Source organism: Prionailurus bengalensis, chromosome E2 (assembly GCF_016509475.1).
Source record: "Prionailurus bengalensis isolate Pbe53 chromosome E2, Fcat_Pben_1.1_paternal_pri, whole genome shotgun sequence".
Lineage (NCBI taxonomy): Eukaryota > Metazoa > Chordata > Mammalia > Carnivora > Felidae > Prionailurus > Prionailurus bengalensis.
The window spans coordinates 57,586,661-57,600,282 of record NC_057352.1 but is presented as its reverse complement, the minus strand read 5'-3'; the positions used below and the strand labels follow the sequence as shown (position 1 = coordinate 57,600,282).

At 62.9% G+C, this 13,622-nt stretch overlaps 1 protein-coding gene across 2 annotated transcripts in view; it reads right to left on the bottom strand.

Annotated features, from left to right (window-relative positions):
* NECAB2 (N-terminal EF-hand calcium binding protein 2) overlaps nt 1-13,622 on the bottom strand; it is a 28,685-nt gene extending 15,063 nt beyond the window's left edge. For both annotated transcript variants that reach the window (XM_043599773.1, XM_043599772.1), the window contains exons 1-5: nt 13,398-13,622; nt 10,857-10,881; nt 6,001-6,109; nt 3,856-3,881; nt 3,610-3,707 (exon numbers count right to left, since the gene is read on the bottom strand). In XM_043599773.1, the coding sequence (XP_043455708.1) occupies nt 3,610-3,707; nt 3,856-3,881; nt 6,001-6,109; nt 10,857-10,881; nt 13,398-13,622 (483 nt within the window). The remainder of the gene's footprint in view (nt 1-3,609; nt 3,708-3,855; nt 3,882-6,000; nt 6,110-10,856; nt 10,882-13,397) is intronic.

Below are 13,622 nucleotides of genomic sequence, written 5' to 3'. Positions count from 1 at the left end.
GGAGGGGCAGAGAGAAAGGGGGAGAGACAGAACCTGAAGCAGGCTCCAGGTTCTGAGCCATCAGCACAGACCCTGATGCGGGGTTCACACTCACGAAACGCGAGATCATGACCTGAGCCAAACTCCGACCCTTAACTGACTGAGCCACTCAGGCACCCCCATCGTGAATAGCTTTTTAAATAAATAGTGGCAATATGGAAAATGATATAAGGATTTTGTGTGAAAATCGTACCCCCAATCCAAACAGATATAAGTAAGTGATATGAACTCTATTTCTGGGATTAAAAAATTATTGACAAAAATTCCCACCTGCAGAGAAAAAAAAAGTCTCAACTGACTTTTCTCAATTTTGAAACAAAAATTTACAGTGGCTGGTGTTGTCATTAACATCCGTAATACAAATTAAAATGTTGGTGCTGAAAAAATGAAATATCTCTACTTGTACGAGAGACAGCATTTCACCTTTTTATAGTGTATCTTTTAGGCGCGTATACGTCCTAACAAAGAAAAGCCAAGTTATTTTCCCATTTCATGCCCTGAAAAGATCCAGGTCATTTTCTCAAGCGTCCGAGAGATCATTAAAAAAACAACTTGGGGCACCTGGGTGGCTCAGCTGGTTGAGTGTCCAACTCTGGATTTCGGCTCAGGTCATGATCTCACGGTTCATGAGTTCGAGCCCCGCGTCGGGCTCTGTGCTGAACGCTTGCTCGGAGCCTGGATCCTGCTTCGGATGCTGTGTCTCCCTCTCTCTCTGCCCCTCCCCCGCTTGCACTCTGTCCCTCTCCCTCAAAGTAAATGAACTTTATTGAACATGCAGTGCCCGTTCTGTGTCAAATAAGGTTTGAGATTTTTGAAAAAAATCATCGACAACATACGACGCATAACTGATCACAAAACCGAACACGGCCGTGATAGGTTTCGGGAAAACTAGCTAACAGGGGCACAGAAAGTGACATTTCACTGAAGCTAGGGTTGACCTTGGAAAAAAACTACTAAGAGACTCTTCTCCCCCCGTTTATACCTCGACCCCAGCCTCGTGGATAAATTCTTTCGGTCTCTGAACGGAAAAATGACTCTGCGATAGAGAAGTGGATTGACACCCAGCAAATATTCAAAAGGCCTCAATTTCTGAGAGATAGAGAGAGAGAGAGAGAGAGAAATCGCTTGGCTAGCGGGAGGGCTGCAGAGCGGTGTGGACGAACACGGCGACACTCCAGTTCTATCACAGGTTGATCACAGGAAGTGAAGGATTGTTCCACAGAAAAGACTCTAAAAATAGAATCCACCCCATCAATCGTTTCAGAAAAATCACGTAATCACAAAGGCAATTTAAAAACTTCACTACCACCTCCTAAGACAAGATTTAACGAAGGGAAGGCAGAGATAATTTTTTGCTTTTTTCCAAACAGGCTGAGAAGGATTCTAAAAAAAGAACTGGTATTAATATTGTAATTAGGGGAGAAATACTGGAGACACGCGCTCGAAAATCAGGGGCAAAACAAAGATAGCTGATGTAGCACCGGGAACAGGACTTCAGAACGGCGTCGGGGGGGACACAGAGAGGTCGGGGGGCCGCACAGCAGAAATGAGTCAGCGCACTGGTTTGCAGCTCACGCCAGGACTGCGCAGCAACAAAAGCAAACGGGCCAACCCAGGTCGGTGACGAAGCGTTTGAAGTAACCGAGGAGCTGAGCTGTGTTTCTACCGCCGGAAAGCAGTTCGGAAAAAAACGCGAGCGAAAGAACTGCCCATCCCGGCTGCCAAAACCATCAACTCGGCCGCTAAAAACACACCATCACGTGCGCGGGCTTTCCGAGCGCAGGGGGTCCGAAACCGGTCCGAGGTGAACGGGGAGATAGGAAAATCCTCTCCTGGGTGGGGCGTTCGGTGTCACCTCTGAACAGTTCACGGCCAAAGAGCAGGAAGTAACCACGCGCGTTCGTGTCGTCGCGAGACGGCACTGCTGGGAAGGGGGCTCCATCTCCGGGCGCCCCGTGGGGCCGGGCGGTGAGGGTCCTGCAGCCCGTCCGGCCGACACCCTTGTCCGCGCAGGGATTCCAGAGCCTGGGGTCCCTTCCACGCTCCCTGGCCACCCACCGCCCACCTGACACATTCAGAGCGTCCAACCACAGTCCGGGACGGCAGGACACGACCACAGGAATGGAAACGTGGGTTGAGTGGAGGCACACGATCAGGCCCAGCAATTCTGAGACCTGCAGGAAGACAGGGACGCCCTAACACACGGCAGGGTACCCCCTGAAAAACCCGAAGACGCTAATACATCTGACGCACCGAGTACCGTCTGAAACACACACACGGAATCGGTCTTACGTCCGCCCGGGCATACAGCAGGAGCCTAATGAGAAAACAGTCACCTCTGTTCTGTGCCAGGCCCTGAGCTAAGCACCTGAGAGACCTTATTTCATTCGATCCCCGTAAGGGACTCTAAGGTGAATGCTGGAGAAACTGAGGCCCGCCGGGGGGCAGCGACTGGCACGGGGTCCTTCAGCCAGGTCTACGTGTCCCTGCCGTGTGTGTCTTACTCCCTCCCCCACCCCTCACCCCCCACCTCCCCACGTGCCTTGCTCAGCGTGCGAGGCTCCCCTCCCGGCTGACCGAGCCTCCAGTCACCCCCGGCCTGGCCCGGAGTCTGCACTTCCTGCCGGGTCCCTGACTCCACTCCCTTCTCCTTCCGGCCAGCAGCTGTGGCCATCTAGCTATGGACCCTGCAGGGATCACCCTTCCGAGCCTGTTTCCAGAGCTCTGAAATGGGGGCGGCGACAGGGTGACAGTGGCCACACACAGGGCAGCAGCGAGGATTAACCTGAGCGTTGAATCCCGGCCATCGCGGGTCCTCAGCCAACTTAGCGCCTCTTCTCCGGACGCAGCGAAGGGACACGGCCCCCCTGCCCCTCCAGCAGCCACCAGCCCAGTGGGGTGTGGACTCGGAGGCTGGGGGACCGGCTGCTTCCGCCCACGTGCGCTTCAACAGAGAAGGCACGACATCCGGCCCCCACCCCGGCTCCCTGCCTTCTGTCCTCCTCTAGGGCACATGCTAACAAGGGGCTGACAGGACTGGGGGCTGAGCCGCTGGAGCCACACGGGAGACCTCTCCCCAGGCCACGCAGGGGTCCCCGCACCCGGCCTGCTCCCGCCGCTCCTCACGGTCCTGCTGCCCGGACAGGGTTCGCACACCGGACACGGCCTGAAACCTCGATCGGGTGCAGACGCACGAACGCGCCCCTTTCGCTCCCCTTCCTGCCTCGTAACCCGGGAAGAGGGTGAGAATACGGTTAGGGTCCACACCTGTCCGAGGACCCTGGCGGGCTCGGGGCGGCTGCCGCTCCCTCTCCGTGACGGCAGGCCCGGGCCGTGCCCAATTCCGGGACAGGGCCTCACGCGCCAACCTGCCGCTGGCCAGGGCCGTTCACCGACCCAGTGCATTCACTTCACAGTTGAACCCGGCTCCCTGCGGGAGCCCCAAGGAAAGCCCACCCCGGACCCAACCCCTGTCGCCCCAAATCCAGGCACCCTGGCGTGAGGATGCCCCGTAAGAACCCTAACCAGCACTCAGACCTTGGAGCCCCAGGGCCACCCACGCCTACCCACCTTCTTGGTGTAGCCCATGGCCTTCAGAACAGAGTGATTCAAGGTCTCCAAGGAGGCCAGGACGTCCTCATAATCCCCCATGTGGTCCACAAAGTAATCTGAGGGAGGGGAAAGCAAAGGTCAGAGGTCACAGGAGGAGGAGTCTACCCCAGCCCTCCGGCCTTCCCGTGCATCCCACCTGCGCCCCCGGGACTCCCGGGTCCGTCCCCCGACCCCAGTCCTGGTCCCTGCAGATCGGGCACCTACCGCACAGCTCCTTGGTGTCCACGTGGCTGCAGAGAGAACGAGGGAGACTCAGGTCAGACCTGTCCCGTCCCAGCCGCCCTCCCCGCCCCCCCCCACCTCGCCCCACCAGCACGCAAGGCCCGGAGCTCGTCAAACACCTGCCGTGCCTCCTCTCTGGACCATCCTACGTGCCGGCACCTGAGCCAAGTTCACAGGTGAGGCGCAGCAGGTAAAGGATGCCCTGCCCCCCACCCGGAAGGACAGAGCGGGGATCCACCTCTGCGTGACCTCTAACCCCACTACCACTCATTTCCTCTCCCCTGCTGCGCCGACCGACCCATCCCGACCGCGTCCCGAGCGCATAGGACCAAGAATGGGGCTAAGTCAGGGGCTGGGCAAAGGGAGGGGAAGGGACAGAAGGTGGAGGGCCCAGGACTCTGACAGGCTGTCAACAAAACTCGTGTGACACGCCGCCCCCCGGCATCCCTGCCTGCTGGGTCCTGGGACAGCCGTCCTCGTGGCCACCCCAGCCCTGGGGTCCCGCAGCCCCATTCCTAAGGCGTGGAGAGGACTGGACCCCTCCTCGGAGGCCGCTAAGCACCCAAACGCCACCCAGGCTGGTGAAGGTGCACATAGCAGCCTCAGAGCAGAGATGTGACGGCAGGGTGTGCGGGGGGCGGATGCCAAGGGACCCGAGCGTCTGTGCAGTTCTGGGAGCCTTGCCCTGTCTGGGCGCCAGCTCCCTCACTGAGAGAGGAGGGGCTCCCTGGGGTAGAGAGCTCGGGGAACCCCAGGTGCCCAAGATGCTTTCTGGGAGAAGGGTCCTGGGGCCCCATAAACCTGGGTTCAGAGGCTTTGCCAGCCCTGTCTTGGGAAGCTCCTTGAATTCCCACCACACGTTAAATGTTCTGATGAGTCCCGCAGAGAGGAAGCCTGTTTCGGTTGGGCTTAAACTAGGATCTTACCACTCTTTCTGATCCACGTGAACTGTTTTGGGCAGAAAGCCTACTTAGCATCCCAAGGAGGAAATGTTTATAGGTCACACCCCAGGGAATGCTGGAGAGACTCATCCTAGAAGTCTTTAGAGTTCTGACCTTCTAGAAGGTCATGGCTAAACTCTCTGACCGATGCCTCCACTCGCCCTGGCCCTTTCAAAGCTCCCTGGGGATCACAGAGGCCTCCATCTGTCTCCAGAAACAAAGCCCTTCACTGGGTCTACAGCAGAAAGCTGTTTCTTTGACGCGGCCTTCCTTGGACAAGGACTCCTGGCCACCTGGTCCCCAGCCTGTGCCTCCCAGGACACTCAGCCCCGGCCTCCGGTCCAGGTGGCTACTGTGCTGGGTCCCTTGCAAACAGGCTCGGTAGCAGCTCCTTGTCCACACTAGGCCCGTCTGTCTCAGGGGACCCCAACTCATCAAATCTGCTTCACGCAGCACCCCCCGCCCCCGGAACTCGGGTCCCCATCGCCTGAGCGGGGCCCGAGGAAGGTGACCGGGTAGTGGGGGGAGAAGGGGGCCGGGGCTCATCCTGCCTGGGGAATCCCAGGCCACGAGGGAGGCTGCCAGGTCGGGCAAGCGTGAGTGGAGCATACGCTTGGCACTTGACTTCGGGGTGGGTGAGGCCAGAGTTTCCGGTTAGCTCTGAGACGCAACCTCGGGGGGTTATGACGGGTTGCCTCCGACACCGAGCTAGAAGCCGGGTAGAAGGGAGAGCCAGGATGCGTATCTGGTCGGTCCGGTCGAAGATAGGACCGGTGAGGACCAAGGTGATAGAGTTGACCCTGGCGCCGGGGTCACACCAGGGCTTGAGTTCGCAGAAGGGTGACGTCACTGCCACCCTTCCCTTTTCGTTACCCCGCGTCTGTGCTACAAGACGTAGGGTCTCTTCTTCCGTAGCCACGTGTGCTCAGAAGACAACTTTGCCGGCACAACAGCGTCCTGCCCACGCCCCCAGGTCACCCCAGCCGGCGGTGGGGGAGGGGGGGTGGTGGCCAGACAGATCCGAGGTTTGGATCAGCCAGCGTGGGGGTGTTTCAGGGGTCCTGCTCCTCCAGGGGGGTGGGAAACGGAGACCGCTCACTAGCTGCCGAGGAAGAAGCTCCCCCCCCCCCCGCCCCGCCCCACACCCGCCGGACGCCCCTGCCCTGACAAGCGGGACCTCGCTCACTTAGTGTTGTCAGAGTCGATGGTGTGGAAGAGAGCCTCCAGATCCTTGTCATCGAGGACGCCATCTGCGAAGAAAAGCTGGAACTCCTCCAGGGACAGCTTCCCATCGTCTGCGAGGGAGGGAAGGAGGAGAGAGGGCAGCCGGTGTCTAAGAGATAAGACATCCCAGGTCCCGACAGTCCCCCGGCCACCGCACCCCAGCCAGATCCTCTGTGCCTGCCCTGGGACTGCCCGAAGTGACCAGCACCCTCCAGCACACAGAAAATCCCCGCCTTCTCCAGCTAATTCCCAAGCCGACACATCAACACCCTCTTGCAGCTAATCCCCGAACCCACAGCGACTACAAGCAGTAGCCAGCTGGCTCAGGCTCACGACGGCCACGGTCAACACACACACACAGCCCCTGCTCCCTGCCGGCTCATCTCTCCCCTGATTCGCCCGAGCACCTGCGGTGGGTACCATTGAAGGCAGCACCACGGCAAAGCCGGGCCGTCTGAGGACCCTTCTCTCTTGCTCCCAAATGCCCAGACGACCCCCCCGCCCCATATCTGCATCATCTCCAGCCCCAGCACCCAGGTCCTGGCTCAGGGGAGGGGACACCCTCTTTCCTCTCTGCCCCGTCCGCAGGGCAGACCCCGGGCCCACACCTTCACAGCTGCCAGCAGGGAGGGACTTGCCACCCTGCCACCACGAAGACACCAAACCGCAAGGCAAGGAGGGGGCGGGCCTGGCGGGAGGCCAGCCTCTGTGGTCCTGAGATGGGAGGGGCCCCACGGGTCACTGAGGGGCTCCAAGCAGCCAGCGACTCTGGGAGAGGCTGACCGAGCTCCCACCCTCAGCAACTTGCACTTGGGCACACCTGCTGCGAGCTGACCTCTGCCCCCTGCAGCCACGACCCCTTCCTCAGGGAGCTCACGCTCCTTAAAGGAGCCGCGTCTGCGGCGGGCAGTTGGAAGTGAGGGAGAGGGCAGCCCCCAGTCCCTCCACGCAGACCGCTTTCCATTACTTCCAGCCAGGCTGCAATCAAAGCCCCTGGAAGCCCTCGAGGGTACGTCTGCGTGGGTTAGAAAGGGATGGCCCTCCTTGGATGGGAGGGAGAGGCAGGTGTGGCCCCGTATCAGGACTGGGCCGGGCGCGGAAGGCAGGCTGGATCTGAGGTCCTCCCTTCCATCCGGAAGGGGCCCGACCATACGCGGCAGGCCCAGCTGGGCCCAGAGCAGAAGGATTCTCTTGTATCGTATTTTTTAAGAGTTGTTTTTTTTTTTTTTTAAGTTATCTATTTGAGGGGCGGGGGGGGGCGGCTGAGCAGGGGAAGGGCAGGGAGAAAGGGAGACAGAGAAGCCCACCCAGGGTCCGCGTTGCACACTGAGCCCGACACGGGGCTTGACCTCATGACTGAGAAACCATGACTTGAGCCGAAATCAAGAGACGCTTAACCGACAGAGCCACCCAGGTGCCCCTTTTTAAAGATTTTACCTTTAAAAAAAAACAAGTTTGAGAGAGAGAGAGAGAGAGAGAGAGAGACGCAGAGTGTGAGCGGGGGAGGGGCAGAGAGCCAGGGAGACGGAATCCAAAGCAGGCTCCAGGCTCCCAGCTATGAGCGCAGTCTGACCTGGGGCTTGAACTCACGAACCACAAGATCACGGGGAGCCGAGGGCGAGTCTGCACCCTGTGGACGCGTGCTGACTGACCGGTCGTGGTGGCCAGGGGCACAGAGTCGGGGTGGGGGTGTGGGGGGGGGATCTCCCTGCCCCCGTCTCCTCCTGCCTGTCCTGCCCGGGCACCTGCATCCGGGGTGCCCTGTGGAGGGCAGGCAAGAGACGCCCACCGGGCCTCCCGAGCACGGCCTTCCTGGCTGACATTTCCCTTCAATGTCCTGCCACAGCCCGGATGAACCCAGAGCGGCTAATGAGGGGAGAAACACCTGCCCGGGCTTCTGTGCGATCAGAGGCACAGCCCCGGCCCCCCCACTCTCAGCAAGGACCCCCGAGCGGGCGGCCGTGTGCGGGCGTCTTGGCTAATGAGCACGAGCTCAGCCTCTGTCACGGGGACCTTTCAAACGGCCGCAGGCTGCTAGCGGCCATGTCCCTGGGGACAGACGCACCCTGGCGCCCGGCCGTCTGCTGGACGCCCCGCGCCGCCCTTCCAAGGCCCCAGGCCCCTGACCCTCGGCCTCCCCTCGGGAGCCTCGACGGGTCTCTATCTCAGCGCAGAAGCCACCGTCCCGGGAGCCGTCAGCACGGGCCGGCCCAGAGCGCTCGGCCCTGGGACCCCAGGGACTTAGGGGAGGGGACCATACCCCGCCTGCCCCCCCCGGCATCTTCTGCAGCGGACGCCCGGGGCAGGGACTGCGTGAAGCCGCTGCGTGTGTGGTTCTAGCCGCACTCACTCCCGGCCAGACGTGTCCTCAAGCCAGGCTGGATGGGGTCAGAACTGCCCAGGCTGCTCCCCAGCCAGGGGTCTACGGTCCCGCCCCTGCTCGGTCTGGGCCTCGCTTTTGCCGTCTGTAAAATGGGGGCGGGTGCTTCTTACCCCAGCAGGAGCACAGTGAGGCCCCAGTGAGGTGCCTAATGGGAGCCCCATGGCCCCTGGCAGCTCCCCGGATGGAAGGCACAGGTGGGAACCCCACACCTGTGGGCAAACCACGGCGTCCGCGGCCACGGGCGGTGCTGGGCTCAGGGTCTCCCACGGCAGGTGTCCCCGGGTCCCGTGTGGGCTCCACCAAGGCCCTCTGAGAGGGGACTGGTGTCATCACGCCCACTTACAGATGGGGAAACCGAGGCCCCAGCTGACTGGCCTGAGCTCACAGAGCTGCCAAGTGGCCGAGCCGGGACTCGAACCCAGGAGTCCCTGTGACACAGAAGGGACTCTTCCCCAGAAGCGTCCCTGGAACCGACATCACACTCCCGCATTAACCCTGGGGACAATCCCCCCAGGGCCACTCGGTGGTGGCCAGGAAGACCCGGAGCCCCTGGAGGAGAATGGGCTCGGCCCCTCTGGGGCCCATGGAGCGAAGTCAGGGGACCCCAGAGCAGTCCCTGGGGTGGAAACTCGGCCTCTGACAAGGCAACAAGTGACGAGGAGGAAAACCCACCTGTGTCTGAGGGCGGCCGGTGAGCCACCCGCCCACGTGTGCCACACACATACACCCACACACACAGGGCCACGCGCACTCAGTGTGTCGAGCGGCAGTTACGGAGACACGGCCGTCCGGACCCACGGACACCTGCGGGGAGACGCACAGCCAGACCCACAGCGCTGTGCCCCAGGGTCGTGCACCCGCGCCCCCCGCGCCGGCAGACCCGTTACCCGTAAGCCCGCAAACGTCTGCTGGGGACCTACTGCGTGCGAGCATCGGGCCCACGCCAGGGACAAGCCCCGAGTCCTGCCTGTCAAGGGCTCACGACGTGCCACGGGGTCCTGGCCAGCACATGACAATGGCCACGTGGCCCAGGCCACTGCACTCTGAGGTTGCCAGAGAGACGCCCGTGTCAGGGATCAAGCCCCTTGACCTGCTCTGTAGCCTCTGAGGCTGCTTGAAAAGAGCTGCCACGACCCCTTCTCGGGTCACTGAAGCCCCCCCACAGCCCCCTCCCTCCGCCCTGCTCCACGTGGAGCTGCTGTGGAGAGTCCTGTGTCCCAGTCGGCCTGGGAGGCGCCGCTGTCATGCCCGAGGAGGGGGACAAGGGATGGAGACCCCTGGCTGTGCACCCCAGCCCCCGAGGCCTCACGTCGCACCCCCAACACCATGGGGGGGGGCGGGTCAGCAGTAACCGCCGGGGCCAGGGAGGGAGGGGTTCGGGGGACCCGGGTGAGAGCTGCCGCCTTCAACTCCAGCCCATGCAGGAGGCGCTGGGGCCTGAGGGCCCTGGGGACAGGCACCGGGGCCCCTGTCCCCCACCCTGCCCCCCGGCAGGGGCCCTGACAGTTGATCAATTTTCCCAGCGAACAAAACAAACCGTGAGTGAGCCCTGCTTGATTCTCTCGTGGATTCTGTTGCCACATCTCCTCGCTCCACAGCCAAGGCAGTAGGCGAGTTAAGCGTTCTCACCCCACTTTAGAGATGGGCAAGACCGAGGCCTGCGGAGACACCGTGCCTTGGTGACAGTCCAGGGAGAGTCGCCCGGGGCCCAGCGATGAGGACAGCGGTATTTACAGGAAGTGGTACTGACTTGTGCTGCAGCTGTGAGGCTCAGACGGGCCTTGCGAGGTTGGGAGGCGGGAGCCTCTCCGAGAAGTCAGGAGAAGTCTGACTTCTCTCTGCTGGTCACGACGGGCCACTCACATGGCTGGGGAGGGGGCGTGGCGTGGGGAAAAGTTCGGGGGTCTGCAGCACAACCTTGACTGCCTTCGTGCAGCTGGGCGGCCCTGGGCAAGTCACTTAACCTCTCTGGGCCACTCCAGGATCGTCAGGACAGGAGCGGCAGCCGTGAGTGTGTGAGGTCGCGGTGAGGAAAGAGGCACCAGGCCCGAGAGTGAGGCTGGGGGCTTCCGTGAAGGGTGGTCCCTGGGCACCCCCCACCCCGGGCCGCTCTGGCCCAGCCCAGCTGCGTGAGCGCGATGATGGTTCACCAGCACGTCCCGCACGACAGACGTCTTAGCATCCGAGACGGCCACACGCCGAACCCCCGCGGCATCCCTACCGCGCGGGAACTACGGGAATGCCCCCCCAGACGCAGATAGGGAAACTGAGGCACAAGGCAGCACCGGCCTGTGGTGTTCTGACCTCCAAGGCCTGTACTTGTCACCGGCAGGTTCAAGGCCGTCTACGCCCCCACCCCTCGGCCCTCCCACTGAGGCGCCGGGACGGGAAGAGCCGGGGCCTCCTTCAGGGGACAGCCCGGGAGGGGAACTCACCGTTTTTGTCCGCACGTCGGAAAATCTGCAGGGAAGAGAGGTGGCGTCAGTGAGGGGCCCAGAGGGGCGGGCGCCCTCCAGCGGCCTCTGACTCATCTCGAGATCCCCCTCCTCCCGGGAGGAGACCCCGGCTGGGATCCAGGGCGGGAGGGATGTTTCAGGCGGAGTCCTCCCTGCCGCCGGGGAGGAAGCAGCGCCCACTCGCCTTCTGTGCCGCCAGCCCACCCACGACCGCACTGACAGACACGCGCACGCACACGTGGACACACGCACGCTCACACCCAGCCGCGGGCTCACGGGTGTGCCTCCGGAGCCACTGGTCCACGCGGCTTTCCCACCGTGCCACGCTCGGTCACACGCTCAGAAGCCGTGTCCCGTGGACGCGGCCACACGCCTCGCACCATTGCACCCCTCGGGGAGCTCCGGTTTCCTCCAGCGGGGTGGCTTAAGTCTGAACAGAGGCGTCTGCTAAGGGGACCTGGAGGGGGGCCTGGCGACTGGACCCCCCAGGGGCAGGACTGGATTATTTCTCGGGGTGGGGGGGAGTGGGCGGAAGCAGGCCACCAAGAGCTCAGAAAACCAGGTGCACTGCAGGTGCAAGTCTCTGGCTGCCGTGGGAGGGGGTGGCGGGGGGACAGCCCAACCCCCGCCCCCCAAACATGAGCCGAGACCCCATAACCCCCCCCCCCCACCCTGTGGTATTTTTGGGAGCGGATGAGCCACACTGATAAGAAGGGGGAGGGGGAGGCCCCACCCCCTCTGGCCATGCTACCTTGGGCCCAAGCCCTCAGGCCAAGGACAGATGTCCCCCCCCCCCCATCCCTCCTAGCACCACACATGGTGACAGACTGAGGCAGCAGTTCAGGAAGGGCTTCTCAAACATCACCCCCTTCCCTCAGCTGAAACCCTAGTCTGGGGTACTGAGCGGGAGCAAATGTGGCTGGGGCAGAAGGGGGACAATTATCAGAGCACCGGGGCCCTCCCCCAAAGCCCCATCGTGGGCACTCCACACCCGTGCCCCTGACTGCAAAGTTCCCCGAGGCCAGGGTCCCACCCTCAGGTGCCCCCCTCCCCATGCCTCAGGCAAGTGAATGGTGCAGACCACGTGATGTGGTTCTGGGAGTCCGCTCATCACCCCATTTCCTAGATGAAGAAATGGGGTCTCGGGGACCCGCACACGCCAGCTTGAAGAGGGCACCGGAGCTCACTAAGCCGTACTGTTAGAAGCAGGAGGGGTGTGGACAGGGCTTCCCTACAAGGGCAGGCCCAGAGCTTTCGCCCTGAGAGCTAGGCTGGGGGTCCTGAGGGAGAGGATCCATTTGTGCATGCGTGCGTGCGTCTGTGTGTGTGTGTGTGTGTGTGTGTGTGTGTGTGTCTGGGGGCGAGGCAGCCACAAGCACCCACGGCACAGCTCGCCCTTCCCCGCCCAGCCCTCTCTGCCTGGAGCCAACCGTGGGTTCCAGGAGACAGGAGGTTCGGGAGGGGAGAGGAAATCTACGCTCCCAGCCAACCATCAAACACACAGACACAACTCTCCCAGAAACCCAGCCCGCACAGGACCCTCCTCGGGACATGCACATCCTAGGCTCCGCTGTTACCGGGTGGGGGTGGTGCCCAGGACAGAGCCCCCCTCCGCCTCCCCCGGGGAGCCTCCCCCCACCAGCAGTGAAATCTCCCTCCCACTCCTCGGGAGTGGGTGGCAGGAGGAGGTGGGCTTCCCAGAGGTGGGTGGCTTGGGTCCCAGGGGGAAGGGGGGCTCGAGTAGAGGGTATGGAGGATGGAGGGGGCTCCGAGTGGAGGCGGGGGTCGTCGGGGCCGGGATCCCAGAGGTGTCCAGGCTCAGAGCAGATGGGGGTAGTCCTAGCTGTACTGGAAGGAGAGGGGAAGACAGGGGTGGGGAGGGGGCTTCACTTTCAAAGAGGTGGTGGCTGGGGTGGAAAGGGGCTTTGGGGAAGAGAACACAAGGTCTCAGGGTCTACCGCCAGAACGAGAAAAGGGAAACCAGAGTTAGGGGTTGGAAGAGTGTGGGGGGGGGGGTGGTGGTCTCAGAAAAGTAGCGATTCAGGCGATGATCCAGGATGGAAAGGAGGAGGGGCCCGGAGGCGGCAGGTGCTGGCATCCGACAGCGGATGGGGGTAAAGGCGGAGGGGCAGGGCTGGGGAAAGGGTTAGGGCTCGGCCAGCGTAAAAGCAGGGGGGCGGCGGCCGGCAAAGGGCTCCAGGGCTCGGAGAAGGTGGGGATCCCCCGAAGAGGAGGGAGGGAGCGGGTGGAAGGGGATCATCCTGGTCCAGCGACAAGACTAGACCGGGATGGAGACCCGCCGGGACTTGCAGGGGCTGGGGTCGCGCTCTGGGACGCAGAGGGGCCGGGGGCGGGTCCTGCTCCCGGCCGCCGAGGGGAAAGCGCCCCGGGGAGGGGGGGGGCCCCCGCCGTGGGAAGAGGGGGCCTCGCGGCGGGTCCCGGCGGGGACGGAGGAAGGCGGCGTCGGGAGCGCCCCTGGTGGGAGGAGGGGGCTCGGGGTCCCGGCCGGCGCGTACTCACGTCCAGGATGACGGCGGTGCCCCCGCGCGGCGAGCCGGGCCCCGGGCCGGGGCCGGGGTCCGCGGCGGGGGCGTCGGGGGCGTCGGGGGCCAGCGGCGCCCGGGGCTCGCCCATCCTGGCGCCCACCCAGCGCAGCAGCCCGCCCAGCGCCCGGCCCTGCGGCGGCGGCTCCCGGAGCAGCCTGTGCGCGCCGGCCCTGCACAGGCGCGCCGCCCGCTCGCACAT